The sequence below is a fragment of the Cannabis sativa genome, chromosome X (genome assembly GCF_029168945.1).
Source record: "Cannabis sativa cultivar Pink pepper isolate KNU-18-1 chromosome X, ASM2916894v1, whole genome shotgun sequence".
Taxonomy (NCBI): Eukaryota; Viridiplantae; Streptophyta; class Magnoliopsida; order Rosales; family Cannabaceae; genus Cannabis; species Cannabis sativa.
Window position 1 is genome coordinate 73,107,593 of NC_083610.1, and position 23,750 is coordinate 73,131,342.

The following is a 23,750-nucleotide window of genomic DNA, read 5'->3' on the forward strand; positions in this document are numbered from 1 at the left end:
ATTATAATACAAGGGGAAATTTTTTATACTAACTCCTAGGGTGTTTGTGGTGCAGACATGGATGATATAGTTCGAAACTATTTAACTAAATCGCACTCCAGCGTAGTACGATATTTGCATTTGTAAATAGAAATCAGATAAAATAACTAAATTGGAGAAAACCTTTGATGATTGTGCTTGCTACTTTCTTTGAAAGCGTGTTTTTGAATCATGTCATATTGCAGTGTGGTGTGTTTTTTGTGTTTGCGAACTAAAATGGAGACCCTCCAATGAATAAATTGTATAAGAAAAACAATCGTTTAATCGAGATTGTAGCTGCGACAAAAATTAGACGAATATATTGAAAAAACAACGCAAAATATTGTATGCATGATAAAATTAGGGATTTTTATACAATACCCAAAATCGTATTTTTTACATTACTACGATTTTTTTTTAATATACGTTCATGGATATTTTTTTATATTTTTCTTTTCACTTTGCAACAACATAGTATAATATAGTAGTAACGTTAAAATAACGTCAAAATAAATGTTCATAGTTTGTAAAACAAAGTTTACGTTCATAAAAATATTAATTCAACTATAAATCTGTATTTTTTGGGAGGTATTTTTTTGTCATTCTTTATATTTATTTGAGAAAAGGAAAAAAAACATGAGCAAATAAAATTTTAAAATATACACATAAAGATGCTGTGTGGTGCGTTTGAACTACACTTGTAAACTTTTAAATCAACATCACACTTCACCACACAATTAGGAAGAGAATAAGCATGGTTGGGTGATTTATAGGGTTGTCGATTCGTGTTATCATATCGTATTCATGTTCATATGTTTATGACACGATATTTTTATGGTAAACACAAACACGATGTAATTATAAATCAAATCGTGTCTAGATCCTAAACACGAGTGTGACAATTTTTTGAAAAGTCACGATACGTTGATAACATATTTAATAAATCTCGTTGTGTGACACAACCTGACACTGATACGTTTAACACATGTTAAAATAAAATACGAAATTGATACAATTAACATACAAAAATATTTACACTTAAGATTCATAGTATTAATCTTTTTATAAAGAGAATGAGAAGAAAAAAAAACTTTTTAAGAGATTTTTGTTATAATCGTGTATAATCATGTTATTTTCGGATAAGCGTCTTAACACGATTGTAACATCTTAAAAGTTAACACTTCTATTTTAACTTCAAAAACCATTTTCTAATTGCCTTAGGCCTCTAAAGCTTTGATAGTTGATGCAGAATTGTTATACAAAATAAAACTAAAAAACTTTGGGAAACATGTCTCAAAATTAAAAATGATAATCATCGCAATGTACTGGAAAACAAGTCTCAAAATTAACATCACTCAAATACAAATCGACGAATCGACGTAAAAATACATGTGAACAAGAGAAACCAAGCACAACACAAGGCTGGGGTTTTCTATATATATAAGTGGCCAAATAGGCAAAAAGAATATGACAACACAAGACGAGAGATAAAAAATTATTTACTTTTGGAAACCGCCGTACTGATACTGTTGACCACTGAGGCTCGAAAAAAAGTCATCAGCTCCTATTGCCTGCGAAGATGAAATCCCAGATCGTCCAGACCCTGAACCCATAGCTTTGCCCATGTTATATGAAGTTGAGGGTCCTTTGTTAATTTCATCGAATCCATCACCTAATCCACCCACGACACCGACGTCCACGAGAGATACTTTTTTGGCTGCAAATGCATTCATAGAACAGAAGAATTACACTCTCCCATGTAAAAGCAAGCATCTATGTAATAAAATGAATGCAGAAACTTGAACTTTTTGTTTCATTTGTCTAATAAGGGAGGCCTCCAAATTTCCATCATCATTCCGATTAATGCCATTTTAAGACAAAAACCCAGTACACATGTTGATTTAGTTTGGAGGGACAGAAGGGATAAGGAAAGGAAAAGTGACACAATAAGTAGGAAAAGGTAAAACTTACGAGCAGATATATTAAGATCAATTAAACCGCGGCTTAGTGAGTCTGCCCAAATTCCAGATTTCACTTGGAAATTATTCTTCTTGGCTGATGACTGTGAGTCCAATGAAAGATTTCCACTCAACTGACTTTGACTGCTGTTATTGACAAAATTTTGGGAAGGTTCCGACGGTGCTGAATCAGAATGAGAGGTGAATGCACCAAAAGGATCAGAATCATCAAAATTGTTAAGAGGAACTGCAGCAAAAGGATCCACAATGTTTGATTTTGTTGGGGCAGCATTAGTGGACTTAGTTTCTGGCTGAGGAACTGTGTCAAAGGCTGCAAAATTCTCCACTGTGGAAGAAGCTGAAGAAGACATGGTTGGTTGTGCCCCAAAAAGATCAACATCGATCTGTACCATAATGAAACTAGTTCATTAGAGCAGAAATGGAAATTTAAACATCAAATAATATTAAAAAAATAAACAGAAAAATAATAATAGCACAAGCTTCTTAAAAAGATTAGCTACACTGCATTTTGATCAAATCATGGCTAAACTAAAACAATTCGCAGTGAATAGTCTATAGAGGACTCATTTCCATTGTGCACCATCCCTGAAATAAAGCTAAATACAAACAATAATTTTGGACAGGAGGATCCTAAATAATGCCACGTGAAATATCAAGTAAATTCTTAAAAGCAATATGCAATGGTAAAAGCCAGAAATATACATTTCAAAACCTTGGACTCACCTTAGTTTGAGAAGTTGTTCCAGTTTCAGCCTGAATTGGGGCTGATACAAAGGTTGCATCAGCAAACAGATCAACCTAACCAAAATGATACAATATTAAAGACCCAGCTAATTGCCAACAATCAATTTCAAATGAAAAATCATAAGGAGCCAGCAACTGCATTTCTGAAAGGAGAAAACCAAATATTCTCACCTCAGTTTGAGAACTTGCTTTAGTTGGTGCTGAGACAAAAGTTGCATCAGCAAACATATCAACCTCCGATGAACTGCTATGCATAGCAGAATTTTCTGATGGAGCAGCTGTAGGAGCATCTATGAGGTCTCCCATCAAACTGTCCCCAAACAGATCCGCCTGGTTAGAGCTTCCAGCAGACTCTGTAAAATTATATATATAATGAATTACCATCAACAGGAAGAAAAAAAAACTTAATAGGAATAAAACATTAGTGTCAACTTTAATATGAATAACATAATCACTCAGATATTTAAAACATTCTACACAATCGGAAACAGTCACTACATCAGTGTAAACATATCAATAGTTATTTAAACATCTTGGCGTAAACAAAATTTATTGACTTAATATGACAAGATATAAAACGTAATTACCGCAGGGCATAAATAAATATTTAACTGCCAATTAATTAAAATTAAGTTTAATACCATATAGGAATATAAACAAAATTTTGCAAAGTGCTCTACAACACTATTGGATACAACACCATGTAGGTAAGAAATTCTTAGTAGTCTAATCTAATAATAGAAAAGGAAATATGTATCAACTGAGAAGGGTGTTAGTATAACCAAATGAATGTTCTCAATACAATGGTTCCATGAACAAAAACCATAAAGCAACCAAGACCACTATCAGTGAATCATAATATCCACAAAAGAGGCCATGCCACATAACATAACCTTCACAAATGTGTGCAACAATCCTATTTATTACGCGTCCATTATCAATGAGGGACAGTCTACAACAAGTGTTATTTCCTGTACTAATTTGAATTAAAATTGTATCTCTTGGACTAGACTACTTACTTGTAGTGGAAGTCCCACGTGGATCAAAGTCATCAAAATCATCCTCAGCATTGCTTGAAGGCTGGCTTGAGCTTTTTTTTGCAGGAATTGAACTGTGCTTATCAAAATAATTGATTTAGTGTCTGACATTATTTTAATCTTTACTGCTAGAAAAACATTTTAAAAATGGTGAAATGTAAAAGTAAACAGACAGTATGTTGTGTGAGCAACATGTGTGGCTGTAGTGATAGAAGGAAATCAGAAAAGGGAAAAGAAATACAAATATCTGCTATGAAAACCAAACAATAATATCATGAGACTCAAGAGGTAAGCCTGAATAAAGATGTTACTTTGGTAGCATTTTGATGTTCATCAATGTAATTAGCATGCAAACCCAAACAACCGCTGGAGTCATAAACTAATGAAGCAAAAAGACCATGACACCAAGATACATTGACTAAAAAACATTTTAATAATCATGCCAAAAGAAATATTATTCATCAAAAGATTGCCTATTCTTCGGTGCCAGTATTACAAATGAGACATGTAAAACTAGAATATGGAGCTTGCAGCCACTAATTTCCTGTCAAAATACATTTTGAGTTGAAATTCTTACTTCAAGTCCCACTTATTAGTAAGGAAAACTCAGAAATTAAAACATCTATTACCATCAGTAACGAAAGCTATACCTGCCATATTCTTTTGAACCCTTCTTCAAGGTGCTTCCTTGTTTCTCAGTAGTAGACCCACGGCGTGTCCTACTATAAGTATCCTTATCATACTTTTCTTCTTCATACTGATCTTTGTCTCTATAGCTATCCTTGAACTTATCTCCGCTAAGACCTCCATAGCGGTCACTACTTTGGTAGCTGCCACTACCGTAAGAAGTTGAACTTGACTTGTAAGATATTCCAGTAGATGAAAGGCCAATGAACCTAATAACAGCAGTTAGTCAACAACTGAAATAAATACAAATAGATTTTATACAAATTGAAGCAAAGCCATATAATTCTCCTTTCTTACTTGTCACGGTTTGCAGCAGCTTTGTTTCTAACTTCTTGTATTTTATCTTTATTATTCAAAAGGCCAACGATGGTTTCTGCCTTCTTTCTGACATTTATTCCTGAATCCTTCCCATTTGGCTCAACATATTCGAAACTTGATAATGACTTCACCAATTAAAGTGCAAAATAAGAGAATGAAGTAAATAAAACAACAAACATACTTTTCAAATATCTTAGAAAATATCACTCACCGAAATTTGAAAAGTGTGCTCAATAATGTCATCAACAGCGCGTTCAGAACCATGTGCTACCAAATACTCGATCACAGTTAACGCCTAATACAAAACAATGATTTTTAAGACATTGAAAGCATGAAAAGGCTCAGTGCTTAACTAGATTTTCCACACACAACTAAAACTCTAACTTTCTGTTTCATGTTCTATTAATAATGTAATAACAAATACAGTCACCTTATAGACATAGCGCCAATCTTTGCCAGTTTCAGCTAATCTTGTCCACAACACATTCATAACCATCTGACACTCCGCACTGGAACATCAAAGCTCATTCAAATTTAGACCATGATAAGAGTGTGAGCTTCCCTTTCTCAAAAACACAGTAATAGTACAGAGATTTCATATTAAAAAATTCAATAAAAAATAATGGAAACACATACAACTTCTTAGTTGCTTGCGCAATCTCAGCTAGTGCAGAGCCATGAGGACCCCAAGGTTCATTGTCCGTTGCATCCAATACCTGTATCAATAATTAGAATATTACCTAAACCAAACAAAAAAGATCATAAACCAATCCAAAAGAAAAATAAAAGCAGTAAATACCACTGTTAAACTATAATCTATGAATATTCGATTGTATTTTACTGAATTACCTTCTGTTCAATCTCCGGAACCTTCAAGACCTTCAAATTAACTTCCCTCTTTCTGCAAATTTCAAAATTAATCAAATTTAATTCAACTCAGATTCTAACATTGGGAGAAATTAAAAAGAACATCGGGAATAATAAAAATAAAATAATTGCAAAAATCGGAAAGGTGAGAAGAGAAAGCTGACATTTCGCGAACTGTCTGGTCAAAAACCTTCATGAAATCCATTGTTGGATCTGCAAAATTGAGAAAATGTGTGTTCAAATCGAAACAATTGTGCCGGATCTGAGCACAGATTTCTTTTGAAGTAAAAAAAAAAAATCTTAAGAGGTAGATTTAGAGGGAGAGGACTCAGATCTTACGGTGTGGATTGCGAAAGGAAGATGTGACAGATGTAGCCCGGTGATATGCTCCTCAGTCAGTAGATGCACATTTCTCATCTCTAAGACATCGTTGTTTAATGGTTTTTTAAAAATTAACAACCTTAAATTAATTTTAAATATTTAAATTTAGATTGGGAAATTTCATTATTTGCCCTTAATAATATAACCTATATCAAAATTTATACCCTTTTATAATTTGTACAAATTTATTCCTCTAATTTTAAAAGATTCCTAAAATACCCCCTAAATTAAACTTTCCCTCTCTCAGACGTTCCCTCTCTCTTTCTGACGCTCCCTCTCTCTCTCTCTTCACGATCACGAACCCACAACCCACAAACCAGACGTTCTCTCTCTCTCTCTCTCTCTCTCTCTCTCTCTCTCTCTCTCTCTCTCTCTCTCTCTCTCTCTCTCTCTCTCTCTCTCTCTCTCTCTCTCTCTCTCTCTCTCTCTCTCTCTCTCTCTCTCTCTCTCTCTCTGTTCTCCTCACGAGCACGAACCCACAACCCACAACCCCTCACGAACCCACAACCCGCTCCCAGACTCACGAACCCACGAAACCCACGAACCCACGAACCTACCAACCCAAGAACCCACGAACCCCACGAAAGTCAAGGCGACCGACGACGACGAAGAGGACGAACACCCACGGCGGCCCACGGCGATCCACGACCACGACGACGAAGCACTGAACCACTGAACCACTGAACCACGAAAAGGTAAGTTTTTTTCTGTTTAAATTTTAGAAATTTCAATGCGAATTTGTGTATGTGCTTCAGATTTTGTGTGTTTTAGATTGTATATGCGAATCTAGATGTCAATACTTGCATGTTGTATATGTTGGATATGTTTCAATGGTATTTTGTGTGTTTTTACATAGTTATCGATGAAATGTCGATAGGATATCGATGGTTTACCTTTGTTTGATGTTATGTAGTTTTGCCCTAGAATGTCGACAATTTGTCGACTGTATGTCGATAGTTTGTCGATAATAAGTTGCAGTTCATTCTTTTGGTAGTTCACTGTTAGAATGTCGACAATTTGTCGACTGTATGTCGATAGTTTGTCGATTATAAATTCCAGTTGATTCTTTTGGTAGTTTACTGTTAGAATGTCGACAATTTGTCGACTGTATGTCGATAGTTTGTCGATTATAAATTCCAGTTGATTCTTTTGGTAGTTTATTGTTAGAATGTCGACAATTTGTCGACTGTATGTCGATAGTTTGTCGATTATATGTTGCAGTTGAATCTTTTGGTAGTTTACTGTTAGAATGTCGACAATTTGTCGACTGTATGTCGACAAGTTGTCGATGTTGATCGTTTGTCACTGCTTTTATGATAATGTCGATAGCATGTCGATTGTATGTCGACGATTTGTCGACCAGTATTGAATGTTTGACAATGTCGACAGAATGTCGACATGATGTCGATGTTATGTCGACATTTCTTAACTTTTTTGACATTTAAATTTTTTTGGTCTTTGATTTTTCAGATGGCTCCCAGACTCATTATTCCAGCACCTGAGCATTTTACTGGCCGCGTCACATATAGGGGCATTGGAATTTTTGCAAAAATCAAAGCTCGGTTTGAGGAGTTCAACCTTAATAACACGGCGAAGGAAAGCCGTTTCGGGAGCTTCTGGAATGTCGTACCCTTGACATTCTCCTCGGTGTTATTTCACCAGTTGATGCTCCACAAAATGAAAGTGGATGCTCAGGAGGAGTTGAGGATGCGGTTTTATGTTGGTCGGAAGGAGGTCCGATTCGGTTGCACTCATTACAGGCCTGGACTTCTCCTCGGGGCCAACAGAAGAGGAGAAGGCTGCGCAGGTCGCGCGCTCGGGGTCAGACCGATTGATCAACAGATATTTCAACCGGTCTGATAGTGTGAAGACAGAAGTACTCCAACTTCAGTTCACAAACTGCCAGAACCCGGAAGACTTGTACAAGCTCGGCTTGTGCTTGTTTGTGGAGTCAGTGCTTCTGGGCCGCGAGGCAAACGCGCTGATTACGCCTCACATACTTAGATATGTGGAAGACCTCGAGTTCTTCTTCCGGATTCCTTGGGGGAAGCACTCATTCGCCAGACTCATGCACTCGCTTCAGAAATACATGTTGAAACAGAAGGCCAACTACGAGAAGAAGCTGAGTTCGGATGTTCAGCATGAGTGCAAATACACAGCATATGGCTTCGCACCTGCAGTACAATATTGGGCGTACGAGGCCATTTTGGAGGTTGGGAAGAGGTATGGCACGAACCACGGGATTCGGTTCCCCAGGATGCTTAGCTGGACGAGCAAAGGCGATATTGGGAAGAAAGACGTCAGCGCATTATTTTCTAGACGGGTATGATTTTCACTTATGTTCAGAATAATTATTTAACATAAATGCTTGTAATAAATGCTAAATGGTTTTATTTTGATATTTTTTGAACCATAAATAGAATCTTGAAGTGGTGAAGGGGCTACTTCCACGGACAGAGGAGGAGGCATTTGTGAGGACCATATCTTACGATGGTGTGGAGAACCTGGTTGATGATGTTGTGGATGACACAGAGGCTGAGGCAGGTAGTCAGGTAGTCAGGTACCAGAGACTCAGGTCCCAGACACTCAGGAAACAGACACTCAGGTACCAATTTTTGGAACTTTTTTTTTATGTCTTTATTTTTTATTGTTTTTGTTTTGTGATATTTGTTACATTGTGGAATTATCGCATGCTTACCGTATTTTTTTGATATATATTTTTTCAGGCCACTGGTTCAGAACCTCAGCCAGTGCACCATCTTCATCAGGCGTTCGGGGTGCCGAGTACACTGATTTAGTGGCTCGGTTGGATAGGATCGAGGCTGACACTCAGGGTCTGTATGCTACTCATGTCGAGCTGAAGAAGGCATACGAGACCAGCCATGTAGAGCTGAAGGGTGGTCAGAACGTAATTATGAAGCAGCTCAGAGACATATTGGCCACGTTGAATCGTCCGCCAACGACAGCTTCAGCACCGGAGGCCCCAGCAGATCCATCTACCCCACCACCAGCTGCTTCACCCCCAGTAGAAGAGGATGAGGTCTTCCCCGACGATTACGATCCTTATGAGGGAGCTCCAGCGACTCCGATCGAGGCACAACCTCTTATCCATGTACATGACACCGAGTCGCAGGGTGAGATTCTGTCGATAGAGGCACAACCTGCAGTGGTTAAGAGTCAGAAGAGGAAGAGAAAGCCTCCTGTATGGTTCGGTGACTATACGGAGATGAAGAGGAGACATAGGCCATCTTCGACTTTTGATCCCCTGGAGCCACCGGATGAGAAATTATTAACCACTTTCCGAAAGTGGTGTGTTGGACTCATTCCAAACCACCGACTTCGGGATTTGAGAAGTGGTGATTACGGTCCAGGATTCTTTTGGATAATGCTCACACCAAAGGAATGGCTTACAGATGACGTAAGTAAAGTATTTTATAATATTACTTCACTTTACAACTTTATGTGCAATTAATATATTTTTTTGTCTAACTGACATTTCCCTTCATATGCAGCATATAAATGCAGCAATGCATATGCTGAGGAGGCGACGCACCGACTATCCACTGACATTTCCTCAGAAGGGTATCATTCTCTCCACATTCGTGACCGCCATGATCAGCAGTGCATGGACGAGCCACAAGGGTCCGAGGAAAAACTTTGTGTGGGAGGATTATATCCTGGACTACTGCACCGGGGCTCATAAGGTATTGTTTTAGTAAGATTTTAAATGTTAATTGTTTGGGAAGATTATTATGGTTTGTTAATTGTTTCGTTGTTCTCTGTAATTACAGTCCCAAGTCTTTGAGAGATGGAGGGGTAACGAGTTTATTTACTTCGTTCTGAACCTTCCCGAGGCAAGGCACTGGGTCACAGTTGAAGTCGACATAGAGCTGTGGAAAATTAATGTCTACGACTGTGATTCCAGCGTCTGTCATTGGACCGCCTTGGAACCCATCCTGAAGGTTTGGGCAGAACTGCTGCCCTCGCTAATCCTTGCAACCGGGGAATTTCCACATAACAACCAGATCATGGCGTTAGCTAACTGTGACATCACGGTGCTTCCAAAAATGCACTCGACTCGAGCCACTCACGACTTAGTTCCGAAGTCAGCAACCAGGTACATAGCGATAAAAAAGTACTATAGTATTAAAATATGTTTTACGTTAGACTAACTTTACATTTTATTTTGCATTTAGTGGTGATTGTGGCGTCTATTGCATTGAGTATGTGGAGCATCTCATGATGCAGCGTGGATTGACCGATGTGACGCCAGACCGGATAGCTATGTTTCGTCAACGGTGGTGTGTTGATTTATTTTACCAAAATGTCGGCTGATTATATGTGTAATTATTGGGACATTGTATATTTTGTGTAATTAACATTACAGTTATGTATATATAGATTTTCTTTTCGTTCAAATTTTGATAATTATTCGTGGTTTCAAATATAAAATATCAATATTATTCAACAAAAATAACTATTAAACCTAAAAATAATTAAAATATTTGAAAAATATTCAACCTCAACAAAAATAACTATGACAAAATATGCATCATTACAATATATCAAATTTCCCAACGAATACGTACAAGACGCCTCAGATGCGGGCTTTGCATGTTGCTCTGTTGTGGCCTGAACTGCCACAGCGGCTGTAGTTTCGTGGTACAGAACCTTTTTTATCACCAGACGGGAAACGGTTCTCCCGTCTTCTTCCAGCGTTGCTTTTTCTTGGACAACCTACAGGCTTCTTTTCCACAGGTACCCCAACTTTCATATTCTTGATGTGTTCTGGGAGAACCCAATCATCCTCGTCACCAGCAAGATTGATGGTATCATCGTAAATCTTCCTCCACGTTTCTTTTGAATAATAAGGTGAGCAAAGCGTGTACACACTTGTGTTCGTTTTCAATGCCGCGGCACATGCATGAAGGCAAGGGAGTTTCAATAACGTGAACACGCCGCAGGTGCATGTTCTTTCAACTAGATTCACATCACCACCTCTTTCACCGTTAGGTCCCCTACCAACGTTATACAAATTGGCTCCATTTCGTTGGACGCGCCTGTACTTTGCATTTTCATGAATTTTTGCCAAGTTTTTTTCAAAGAGCGTGGCCAAAGGGGTGGCACATTTGTTAGCATTTTCGAGGCGATCAGCGAACCACGATTGGAGTGTGAACCTGATAAATTCAACCAAAGTAGTTATTGGATATTTCCTGAACTCTTCTGTGACACTATTGAAGCTTTCAGCAGCGTTGCTCGTCATGATGTTGTATCTATCGCCCAAACAATAAGGGTGAGCCCACTTCTCAAACCCTATACTCTCCACATATGCAGCAATGGCCGGATTCATCTTTCTAAGCTTCTCGAACTCTCTATCGCATTCAGTCTTTGACCATGCGTAAGCAACATTATATATTTGGTTGTGAAAAGCATCAGTCTTGAATTTGGCGTTCACGTTCATAACAATGTGGTGATAGCATGCACAGTGGACTGCTTCGGAAAAAACGAGTTCAACAGCATGATCAATGCTTTGATGCCTATCTGACACAAACACTAAGTTCTCAACCACGCCAATTGCTACCCTCAACTTCTGTAAGAAATACGTCCAGGAGTCGTTATTCTCACTGTCAACGATACCATAAGCAACCGGCAACAATTGGTTGTTCGCATCGTATGCCACAGCAACTAACATTATACCGTCGTACTTCGTCTTCAAGAAGGTGCCATCGATACTCAAAACAGGACGACAAAAAGAAAAGCCCCTTCTACATGCACCGAGTGATATAAAACAGTACTTGAACCGCTCATCCTCTAAGTACAAGTCAGTAATGGTACCTGGATTCTTCTGTTCCAGCATGTACAAGTACCCAGGAAGCTTCATGTATGAAAACTCAGGCGTACCCCTAGCATACGTAAGTCCCATCTCCCTGCACCTCCACGCCTTCACATAACTCATACTGATACCGTAGTTGTCAAACATGTCCCTCTGTATGTCTTTAGCCTTGTACTTAGTTCCGTCTTGGGTGTACTTCCCCTTAATAAGGTGGCCAACTACCCATGGTGCTGCTTGACGGTGATCTGAACGTCTCGCATTCAAGTTACATGTGTGTTCATTGTGAAATACAGTGACCTCAAAGTTGTCAGAATGCATCTTCTTCCTCCCCCTCAATCTCCATTTACAATGCGGAGCCTTGCATGTAACGTACAACACATCAGGGGATGACTTCTTCACCATCCACTCGAAATTGTTATTAAGTGCAAACCTACCCACTACTTGTCTCAGTTCTTCCTTGTTTTCATAAAAATTACCAAGCTCTATCACCCCTACTTCCTTACTTTGTAAACAAGTAGTTAGCTCATGATTTTCCATTATATCTTCCTTTGTCCACATGGGAGCTTTGAACTTGGTACAAACTTCAAAAGAGGAGAACGTTGAGAACGTTGCATGACGAGCATGTTCTTCAGTTCTGCCTGGTCGACTACTGCTAGTTCCAGGTGTAGTGCGATTTTCACTACGAGGTTGTCGTTCTCGCTGTGTACCTTGGTTACTCGGTACACACTCTAACCTCAACAATGGTCCCGCTACGGGTTCATCGACTGCTAAATCATGTTCATCGTCCATATTCAAATCTACAATAGGATCGTTATTGTAGAAGGGTGTATCGAACTCTTCAAACTGATGAAATCCTGTCGCTTCTTGTTCTTGCCCTACATTGGTCGGAACCTCTAAATTGGTCGGAACCTCTAAATTGGCCGGAACCTCCTCATTCACACCAATCCCAACATCTGTTTCGGGAACGCAAGACCCTACCACACTCCGAGGGAGAGGATTAGTAGGCGGCGTAGGCTCCGAATTCCCAACTTTTCTCACCTTGGTCACGAATAATGGCATAAACTCTGTATTTGACATTGTTTCCCTCATCTCTAAAAACGTTCTCAGTTGGCGTTCTCTCTTAATAACCTCTGGCGCAACCATTTTTCCCTTCATGTACAAGGAACAAATCTCCAACTTTAAATCATACGCTACCGGATCAACTTCCAACTCTTCATATAAAATTTGTCGCAGTTCTTGTAGGGTTGTCTCGGTTGTAACTGTCAACGTCAAGCTGCTATTTGCTTTGTAAATCCAATTATAATTCTCACATAACCAAACACCATCGTACGATACAACAAGGAACACTTTGTCTCCTGCAATTGCAAACCAAAAAAACAAGGTGAGTAAAGGAAAAAACACCCAAAAAAAAATAAAAATCGACATCCCATCGATATCAATAGACATAATGTCGATAATCACAACAGCAGAAATAAGGGCATTGATTGTCGACATTGTGTCGACATACTATCGACATACCGTCGACAACCACACCAAGCATGCTCGCCATCGACATAATATCGACATACCGTCGACATTCAATCGACAATTAACAACGGTTACACATTTAATGTTAATAAATTTTACCTACGTTCCCAACAACCCTTCCCAACTGACACGTTGCATGTCAGACACGTGTCCTATCGACAACCTGTCGACATGACGTCGACATGGCATCGACAAATGTGTTAGCAGTGACACTAAATTGGCATGTTGTCGACATGATGTCGACATAGTATCGACATTCAGTCGATAAATACACTATTTCATGCGTTTTACCTGTACAGTTACGCATTTAATGACCATTAAATTTTCATACATTCCCAACATGTTTACTGCTCTATAAAAGCAAATCCCTTTCTTATTCATAAGTGCTCTTGTCTACTACTTCTCTCTTACTCTTAAAAATTTCTCTTATTCTTAAGTTCTAAATATGGCCCCAAGAAAGAACAAAGGCAAATTCCCCATCTTAACTCCTGAAGAGCTGAAGCAGGAGCCTGATGTTGGCATAGTTACTCCTGAAATGCAGAAAGTTTTTGACGCCCAAAGAGCTTTCGAAAGAGAACGATGTGGGAACGAGTTCGAGTTCGAGCAACTTGAAGCACATTTTTGCAAAACTGGTGTATGGCCGGCTCCACCACCAGGGTTCCCCGAAGGATGCCGTCGTTGCAAACTAGGCATCTTTAACGGTAAACTGGTGAAGCCTGGAACATTATGCAAGTATTGCAAGGCTCACCCACAAGCCAAAGAATTTTAAAAAAAATAATTTCTTATGTTATGGCTTGTGGTGAGTTTTATTTAATGTTTGTTTTTTTTTTATGAACTTTATTTTCTGTTTTTTTTTATGTTTTTTATGTTATGTTATGTTTTTAATGAACTTTATTTAATGTTAATGTTATGTTATGTTTATGTTTTATTCACGGTTTTTTTTCATTTGCATCGATATTTTGTCGACATGATGTCGACAAAATATCGACAACTTCTAAAAAAAAGAAAAATGCTTGTTATCGACATTCTGTCGACAAAATGTCGACAAATAGTAAATACCATGTTGGTTGCATGATGTCGACAACATGTCGACATTATGTCGACATAACGTCGATAATGGTCGTCACTGACCTTTCCTTTTGTAATCATCGACAAACCATCGACATAGTATCGATATATCATCGATAACACTGGAAAACCCAGAATTCGACTGAAAACCAGATCTGCCAGATCTCAACAATTTCAGACCAAAAAACGACGATTCCAACAAAAAACACACATATAACAATTTTAAACTACATAAAGTCAAACAAAATGCTTAAAATACAACTTACCCATTATAATGGTGTAAGATTCTTGAGTGATATTGAGTTGTGCTTCGGTTTTCCACCAACACCCACCGAGAAAACAACCATTCAACAGGGAATAAAGAGAGTGACGAGAGAGTGGGATGGATAGAGGGAAATTTTTTGATAAATTTTTCAGTTTTTTTCTAGAGAGAGAGAGTGGTGCACGAGAGAGAGGGAAGAGGGAAGAGAGAGAGAAAGATCAATTTCAGATTTTAGCTATTTCATTTTTTTTTTTAAAAAAAAAGAGGGTAAAATGGGAAGTTCATGTAATTAATGGACTAAATTTGTACAAATTAAGGAAGGGTATAAATTTTGATATGGCTTGTATTATTAAGGCCAAAAATTGAAATTTCCCTTTAGATTTCACGTTAATTCAATTAATTAATTATATTTTATAATAAATTTATTAATTATATTATTTAAAATATTTAAATTTATTTATTTTATTGTTAATAAAATTAGTTATATATTTTTTTAATATAAATTTAAAATTAGATTAAATTTTATATATTTAAAAATTTTAATTAAATTATATTAGATTTAACTTTATTATTATATAAATTAATAATTAGATAATAACAACTCTAAGCAAATTGTTGACTTAGAATATGGTTAACTGACAGCAGAGCCTTATTTATTGTTGAATATCACTATGTGTAAATAATAGGGAAATTTGCGGCAAAAGTTCCCAAAAAGTTCACGTTGATGCAGATTAGTCCCCAAGTTTCAAAAATAGCGGCAATAGTACCTAAGCTGGACTTTCGTGTTTGTCTGTTCATACCACATCCGTTAGTATGACTAACGGTACACGTGTACGCATAAGATTTAATCGCTTTATTTTTATTTATTTCTTTTCAAAATTGAAAAAATGAAATATTTTTCCAAATTAAAAATTTAAACAATTTAATTTTTTAACTAAATTACAAAATAAAATTAAAAACTGAAACTAAAAAACTAAAATAAGAAAACCCCATCACCCTGAATCCAAAATCCCTAATCACGATTCTTTCTGGCGAGGTACCCAGAAATCGAAAGGAGGTCTCTGTAAATCGAGAGAGAGCTTCAAAGATTCATTCGTGGAAGGTGAAAATGGACGGGGAAGGTTCTTACAGTAGTTCCACTCGTCGAAGGTCGAAAGGAGTGGTTAGTTCTGCTTATCGAAGGGATCCTCAAAATTGTTACTGTGGCATTCCGTGGATCGTTAGAACATCATGGACGGAAGCAAACCAAGGACGTTGTTTTAGGAAATGCAGGCTAGCATATGTAAGCCATTGTTTTTTCCCTTTTATTTTGTTTTTGAATATTATTGTTTATGTTAAGTTATTCAAGATGAAAAGTTTGAAATTTATCCACGGGAGGATGGTAGAGGGTGTAAGTTTTTTTGAATGGGTGGATGTTGATTCTTGTATAAAGTGCAGAGAGTTAATACCAGGACTTCTGAGGAAGATAAGTAAGCTTGAAGATCAGTTGATGTTGTATGAGTCAAATGAAGATTTGAAAGAATTCAAGGACATTCCAAAAGGATGTAGCAATGTTCAGGAATGTGATTGTGGTCATATATGGTTGTTGAAGAACTTGAAAACCATTCTCATTACTGTTTGTGTTATTGGTTTTGTATTTTTTATGCTTAACTAGAAGTGTTAATCACTAAGTTTGTAATGGCATTGTCTTTATTTTGTATCAAACAGTTTGTAATGACATTGCCTTCTTTGAATCAAATTGTTTGCAATGGCATTGTCTTTTTTGGTATGAAACAGTTTGTAATGACATTGCCTTCTATGAATCAAACAGTTTGTAATGATATTGCCTTATATGAATCAAAGTTATTGCCTTCTCAGATTTGTCCTTATTTTATCAGCAAAATGTCTGCATCATATCAGCAGTAATAGGCCATTGCATATCAGCATTAATAGGCATTCTATGAATCAAAGTTATTACCTTCTAAGGCAATTGATCATATAATTATGCATTAATAACAAGTATGACAAGTAAATGTATTGCATAGCATAAGATAAATCAGGACACCAACATAGTTAAATGAAATTACAATAGATTAATGTTTAGGTCCAAGAAGTGGCCTTGACATTTCAACAAAAAACAACCACTACTAACAGCTGCATAAATACTAGAACCCTAGACATTTCAACAAAAAACAACCAATACTAACAGCTACATAAGTACAAGAACCCTTGCACAATTCAACAAAAAACATGCTGCAGCATACAAAAAATCCTTCACAATTCAACAGATTACAAAGAACATATACAGCAGTACCTAAATTGGGTACAACAACCCTTGACAATTCAACAAAAAACAATACAATATAGATTGAGAACAATAACTAATTTGGTCCAGAGGTTGGTTGGCTTAAACTTGTTTCTCTTGCCTTTTGCTTCATTCTCCTAATGTTTCTCTTTACAGTTTCTGGGTCTAAATTCTTTTTGGGTGGACGACCCATCTTTTTCTTCTGTGGAGGTTCCTGATTCATAAACAAGTGCTACTGTCAGATTACAAACTTAAACATGGAAAATGTATTCAAATTATTAGTACTTAAGAAATGAATATACCTGTTCTTGTACTGGTTTGGGGCAAGTTTTCTTTGTATGTCCAGGATGTTTGCAATTAGAGCAGTTGTTGGACTGCCCAAATCTCCTCATTTTAGTTGCACTAGGTGGAGGTTCATCCACTTCTCTTTTTCTAGATTTCTTGGGCCTACCAGGTAAAACAGTTTCTGGTGGTGGAAGATTGGATTTTTGCCTTTATCAGGCCAGTGTTCAGGGCTAGGCATAGGTGCAATTGCCCCTGCATAAGTGCCTAGAAGGATTCTTTCTTGTAACATGCAGCAACAAAATCATAAACTTGAAGCCTTGAATACCATATGCATGCTATTGCATGACCACATGGGATACCTGTGAGGTCAAATGATCTGCAAGAGCATGTCTTCTTCTCCAAATTAGTTGCTACCACCTCACCAGAAGGGGCTGTGACCTGGAATAATCCACCAACAGACTTGGTGCATTGGCATTTCAGTGCCGATTTCTTGTTCTTCTCTAGGATGTCAAAGATCTTTTTCCCCACTGGATTGTTCCACTTACTCCAACTGTCAATGTTTTCTTTTTCAGTTACAGCAAAAGCAATAGGAAACATGTTGTTGTTTGCATCTATTCCAATTGCTACAAGCAGCATACCTCTGCAATAGCCTTTCAAGAAGCACCCATCCAGCCCAATAATTGGTCTGCAAAACTTGAAGCCAGCTTTACAAGCTACAAGGCAGATGTAAATTGGTGGGTATTTTGGTGGGTGATTGGGAAGTAAATTGGTGACTGGGTTGGGGTGTGGTTTTTTTAGTTTGGGTGGGTGTTTTGGCAGGTGTTTTGGTGGGTGATTGGGAAGCAAGATGGTCACTACTACTGGTGGTTTGGTGAGGTGTTTAGGATGCAGTTTTGGACCTGGTTTGGGGTGTGGTTGATCTGGTTTGGGGTGTGGTTTTGGCAGGTGTTTTGGTGGGTGATCTGGAAGTGAATTGGGATCTGGTTTAGGGTGGGGTTTTTCTGGTTTGGGGTGGGGTTTTTCTGGTTTGGGTGGGGGTTTTGGTGGGTGATTGGGAAGCAAGATGGTGATTGCTTTTGGGTGTGCTGGTGGTGGTTTGGATGGGTGTTTTGGTGGCTGGTTGGGTTGCAAATTGGGACCTGGTTTGGGGTGTTTTATTTCTGGTTTGGATGGGTGTTTGGGAGGGTTTTTTAGTTGGTGTTTTGGTGCCTGATTGGGTTGCAAAGTGGTCATTGGTTGGGGTGTTCTATTTCTGGTTTGGATGGGTGTTTGGTAGGGTTTTTTGGTTGGTGTTTTGGTGCCTGATTGGGTTGCAAAGTGGTCACTGGTTTGGGGTGTTCTATTTCTGGTTTGGATGGGTGTTTGGGATGGTGTTCCACTTGGGGATTCGGTTGGTAGTTTTCTGGTTTGGGTGGCTGATTGGGGTAGGGTTTCAGAAACTGTTGGCGCTTGTTTCTTTCTGGTTTGTGGTGAACTTTTGATTGGGGTCTGCCTTACCCTTTTCCTGGTTTGGGGTGGACTGTTGGTTAGGGTTTGCCTTGGCCTTTTTTGGGATTGTGGGGGACTGAGGGTTGGGGTTTGCCTTGGCCTTTTCCTGGTTTGAGTTGGACTTTTGGTTGGTGATTGGGCCTTTTCTATGTGGGCCTCTGTTGGGTTATCCTCAGCAGTGAATCCAACTTCTCCAAATATACCTTCAATTTCTTCTACATTTTCTAATATCTGTACACTAGAGTCACTGTCTCCACTTGAGTCATTGTCTAAATTCTCCACACTATTGTCTTCACTGTCTTCTTCAATATCTGGCATGTACATAAATAACTCATCAACATGTTGCTCAGAATCACCACTACTAGCTTCTAAATAATCTGCTAGTTCCTCCTCAAGATTCTTAAGTGCTGCCTTGCTCATAACATAGTCTTCAGGTTGGGCACTTACTCGAACATCAACAACAACATCTGCATCATCAGGGAGTTCTTCTATTATGCATCTTTTCAACTTAGGCCCAGCTATTGTAGAGTGTTTTATTGTTGTCTTCTGACTAGGGCCACCAACAACTGCCAATTCAAGACAATCCCCTCCAAAAGTCCCAAATAGATCCACATAAACCTCAACTTTCCTATACCTCTTCCTTCTCACGTCATCAAACATACTCAGCAAATCCTTATCACCCTTAAGCACAAATCCATCATTCAACAGTTTATCTTTAGGCCTAAACCAGAAATGCAGAGGACCATGGCACCACTGTATTTGCATCATCATCCCTTCTAGTTCCATCATATTAAACATATTACTGTGACACTTGTCAAACTCAGTGACAGTGCCACCCTCATACTTTCTCAAACCATTGTCAATGAACCATTTACCCCCATGGTGCATATTTACACTAAAGTACATACCTAGCAACAAGAAAAGAACAAAACAACAAAATTTAACAGTAAAATAATAGAACTTTCCAATAAAAGTGTCTGTCATATGCTTTAACACCATGTGCAAATATTCCCACATGCCAGTGAAAACACTTTACCCCACATAAAATAGCCCCACACTAAAACCAAGTGAAACTTGACTTATTCAACCCACAAAAAATCTATCAAAATGCCTTAAATACTACCACTACCATTCTCTAAGAATCTGAACACATCAAATAAATGTGTACACCTAACACAATATCATTCACACCAACACAATCTAACAATAATACCATTTTCATTCCTGAACAATGAGGATAGCAAAAAAGCACTATGCCAACAAAAAATAATTAAAACATCAAATAAAGGTGAAAATGAGATTGTACCTCCTCCATCGTCGTCGTCCATCGTCCTATCGATTTCTGGGTACCTCCCTTGCAGTCGACTTGAAGCAACTGGTTTTAGGTCACGATTCAACAACGTGATAAACAGTTGAATCAATTTCTGGGGTTGGATCTTTGGGTTTCGATTAGGCTGGAGATTAGGGGTTAACGATTTGGGGGGATTAACGATTTCTGGTGTTGAATCGATTTCTGGGGTTGGAGTTTTTAATTTTATTTTGTAATTTAGTTAAAAAAATTAAATTGTTTAAATTTTAATTTGGAAAAACATTTTATTTTTTCAATTTTGAAAAGAAATAATAAAAATAAAGCGATTAAATCTTATGCGTACACGTGTACCATTAGTCATACTAACGGATGTGGTATGAACGGACAAACACGAAAGTCTAGCTTAGGTACTATTGCCGCTATTTTGGAGCTTGGGGACTAATCTGCATCAACGTGAACTTTTTGGGGACTTTTGCCGCAAATTTTCCTAATTAATAATAACAAATAATAAAAGTGACATGGGGATTTATAGATGTTCGATCCCCTTGATTAGCGGGTAATGACATACTCCCTTTTTAGTTGTATTAATTTTTGAGATAATATCACGCAGATTACAGGCTTGAATCTTGTATATTCTAGCTATGACTCTTTTCAATGTTACAATAGTAAGAATTGAGTGTTACAGATTCAGAACAAGTGAGACTTTGTGAAGAAAATAGAATAAGTATAGTGAGTGAATGAGGGGGGTGTGACAGAGAGAAGCTATGGGCGTGAGAGACTTAGAGCCCAGGGGCCCTTTCTATCTTGCCTAATGCACTTTATACAGTTCAGGGCTCACAAAAGATCATCACTCAAACAAGTAAATATCCCTCTAAAATAGGGAAAATAATATCTTTCTATCTTATATTTAAATTACAAAAAAGATAAGTAATATTCCTAAAGAATAGGTTGATACTAGTTTGAGGAATAATTCCTATTTGCATGGGAAGTTAAGGTTGTTTCGTAACTAAAATTTAGCTTGTGGAACCCACCATTAATCTAGCCTCTTTTCGAGGCTATCTGCACATGCTGGCCGACCAGGCCTGTTTTTAGGGCCTGGCCAACACATAGGACTTCATTGGCTAGCCAGGTGTGGTCTGGACAGGGTTCCCTGGCTGGCCATTTTCTCCTTGCTTGATCTTGCTTGATTGCCTTAGAACCCTTGACAATTGACATGTCGTGCAAGGTGACTTTTTCCGGTTGTTGACGGACCATATTCCACGTGGTTTTGATTTTTGTCTATGTAGACATGCCACGTCAGGTGGGTAAAAATTAAAATAATATTTACCCCCTAAGTCCCTATGAGGACGTCTGTTCGATTAGGGATTTTTTAACTATAATCTTAACTGTAAAAGCCTTAACCGGACAACTTTGCCTAGTTAGATACTGGACTCTTCAGATGACTTATCTTTATAACAAAAAATGATTTTATTGCCAATCATTATGGAGATTTGTGTAACGGTTGTACACTTTCTTATTTTTGAAATTTTAGTCTTCTTCTCATCTACATGGCTATTTTTGTGGAAAAATAACCACCCATTAAGTTTTTTGGGGGAAAAGACTTTAGAACCTATATAAGGTTCATTTTGCTTCATTTTGATTCACTCCACTTTATCCCCTCTCTCTCTCCTTCGTACTCTCTTTGTAAAAAAAAGAAAAGGAACACTTTTCATCTTCCTCTTCAAGCCCGATACCTCTGGCACCTCCATTCCTTGATGTTTTTCAATTTTTTTTCAATGATTCGATCATTCCCTGAGTATCTACATCGGTCTTCATCGGTGGGTAAGTCTTAAAATCTCACTTCCTCATTATTTTCTTGAATCTGTTATTGATGACTTAAAGCTTTTTTAAGCTTTTTGAAATTTTTGATTCTCACATTGTAGTGTAGTCTTTTTTACATTATAATCCGCTTGATAGCTTTGGGGACGTATAATACATGGCTTTCTGATAGAAAAGATCAGATTTTGAACTCTATTTAGATTCTTGACTCTTTGAGTCACGAAGAACATTGTTTGAATTTTAGAAAAATAGAACTTTGATTCTTTTGAGCTTCTGGCCGACACACATGGTCTGTTCATGACCCTGGCCAATTTGTGTTTTCAATTTGGGACCATGGCCGGTTCGTGACTCTAGCCCAAAAACTTAGTCAGTTCATGAATTTAAACCTAAAACCTGGTCAGTTCATGGTTTTGTACCCAAAACCTAGTCGGTTCATGGTTTTGTACCTAAAACTTGGCCGGTTCATGGCACGCAGTTTAACGTCATGAGTTTGGCCGATTCTGGCCAATACTTAGTCTTTATAAAGACTCTGTATGGCTTTTCGAGCCCATTTCACCCTTATCCATTAACTTTGTATGGTATGCCTTAGGTAGAATCTATCTCGGCCAATTAGTGGCCTAAAACTCAATGTCTATTTAATTTTTTGCACCTGAATCTTGTATTTTGTCGATTAACGGCTTTGTACATTAGGGTTGTCTGGCTAATACCCTTAGGTTTAGGCCAGTTGACTCGTGCTTTGTCTAAGTCTTTTTATTCGTTCGGTTGTTCACCTCCCTCTGCTTTTTTTACATAAATGAACTTGTGCGACTTTTAGGGAGGTGACAACCAAATTGGTGAAGACTTATTCAGCCTTCTCTACAAAGACCATCGTCCAGTCTAGACAGTTAGTTCTTCTTATGAGGGTTTTTCGGATAGTTCCTTGAGCAATTTTAAGGTCAACAAGGTTCTCCGGAACTTGAGATTTAGCACCACCGCTATTCTGAGCGAATAGGCAGTGAGTTCTATGGTCAGTTCATCTAAGAACTGAACTAGGAAGATTTTTACGTGGTTCAAGTGTCAATTAACCTTAGTCCACGAATCAACCATTAGCCTTTAAGGGTAGTATTGATGAATTTACAGTATTTTGCAAGAAACCCTAACTCTTTACCTTTAGTTTTTCAAAGAAGAAGAAGATTAAGGGCAATTTCAGCAGAGTTTAGCTATGTATTTTTGGCTTGACCCAATTGCATGAAAATAAAGGAGTATTTATAGGTTAAGTGGCGAGTATGAGTAGACCCATGATCCGCGTAAGGTTTCTACTTAAATCCAACTATTGAAGTAAATTACATGCAATGTAGAGCTGACTGGTTGATCCCGTGGGTCGCCTTATGCCTGTGCCTATAACAACTGAATAATGGGAACCATTTTGTACTACTCGAACACGTATCACACAAAGGTTTAACCTTTAAAAGTGAGGGACACATGTCACTCAAAGCTGGCTCCTTTATGGGTAGAAGTCTACATTGTCTGCCTGGTAAATAGATGGTAGCGATGCGTACACTACCATGCTCGATTGTAGGGGATAAGATCTGATTCTGTCAGTAAAAGCATAACCGTCACTTTTGTGACTTGTCGTATGAGAAAAGTCGACATCTGCGATTCCTCATGAGGGTCGATATTCGCGTTAGGCCTTTTTAGTGCGTATTTGGAAACCAATTGAACAATCCTTCTAGCCAAGCCCTTCCGGGTCTGAGAGAGACACTTTTCATCTCGCTCTTTGGGAAGCAAGAGCTGCTGCAAGTAGGCTTCCACGTATCCCTTTGCCTTTGATGCCTCTTAGTTCGGGGAGACCCCTCAGCAACGGAG

General features: G+C 38.1%; 3 protein-coding genes across 4 annotated transcripts; 1 reads left to right on the forward strand and 2 right to left on the reverse strand.

The window, feature by feature from the left end:
- Positions 1-1,296: 1,296 nt before the first annotated feature.
- Positions 1,297-6,124, reverse strand: LOC115697285 (clathrin interactor EPSIN 1). 2 transcript variants are annotated; one of them, XM_030624228.2, is made up of 13 exons: positions 5,990-6,124; positions 5,815-5,863; positions 5,633-5,684; positions 5,420-5,499; positions 5,214-5,292; positions 4,995-5,078; positions 4,763-4,908; positions 4,429-4,674; positions 3,761-3,852; positions 2,913-3,094; positions 2,721-2,795; positions 1,990-2,380; positions 1,297-1,735 (listed from the first exon to the last, which is right to left on the reverse strand). In XM_030624228.2, exons 2-13 carry the CDS (start codon positions 5,853-5,855, stop codon positions 1,518-1,520), a joined length of 1,686 nt encoding a protein of 561 aa, XP_030480088.1. In that variant the 5' UTR covers positions 5,856-5,863; positions 5,990-6,124; the 3' UTR covers positions 1,297-1,517. The 2 variants fall into 2 exon arrangements, with proteins under 2 accessions (XP_030480088.1, XP_030480097.1); XM_030624237.2 differs by having other exon boundaries at positions 5,815-6,002.
- A 2,459-nt stretch (positions 6,125-8,583) lies between these two features.
- On the forward strand, positions 8,584-10,363 carry LOC133032447 (uncharacterized). The gene is made up of 2 exons (XM_061106390.1): positions 8,584-10,148; positions 10,228-10,363. Exon 1 carries the CDS (start codon positions 8,946-8,948, stop codon positions 9,501-9,503), a length of 558 nt encoding a protein of 185 aa, XP_060962373.1. The 5' UTR covers positions 8,584-8,945; the 3' UTR covers positions 9,504-10,148; positions 10,228-10,363.
- Positions 10,364-17,790: 7,427 nt separating this feature from the next.
- Positions 17,791-20,128, reverse strand: LOC133032340 (uncharacterized). The gene is made up of 2 exons (XM_061106257.1): positions 17,929-20,128; positions 17,791-17,840 (listed from the first exon to the last, which is right to left on the reverse strand). The coding sequence occupies exons 1-2, from the start codon at positions 19,793-19,795 to the stop codon at positions 17,791-17,793; spliced, it is 1,917 nt and encodes a 638-aa protein (XP_060962240.1). The 5' UTR covers positions 19,796-20,128.
- Positions 20,129-23,750: the final 3,622 nt, after the last annotated feature.

Coding starts and splice junctions, on each gene's coding strand:
- LOC115697285 (XM_030624228.2), bottom strand. CDS start 5,855: ATGGATTTCATGAAGGTTTTTGACCAGACAGTTCGCGAAAT. Junction 5,685..5,814: donor GACCAGACAGTTCGCGAAAT/GTCAGCTTTCTC, acceptor TGAAATTTGCAG/AAAGAGGGAAGTTAATTTGA. Junction 3,095..3,760: donor ACGTGGGACTTCCACTACAA/GTAAGTAGTCTA, acceptor ATAATTTTACAG/AGTCTGCTGGAAGCTCTAAC.
- LOC133032447 (XM_061106390.1), top strand. CDS start 8,946: ATGAAGCAGCTCAGAGACATATTGGCCACGTTGAATCGTCCGCCAACG.
- LOC133032340 (XM_061106257.1), bottom strand. CDS start 19,795: ATGTGGGAATATTTGCACATGGTGTTAAAGCATATGACAGACACTTTT. Junction 17,841..17,928: donor CTTGAAAGGCTATTGCAGAG/GTATGCTGCTTG, acceptor AAACATTGACAG/TTGGAGTAAGTGGAACAATC.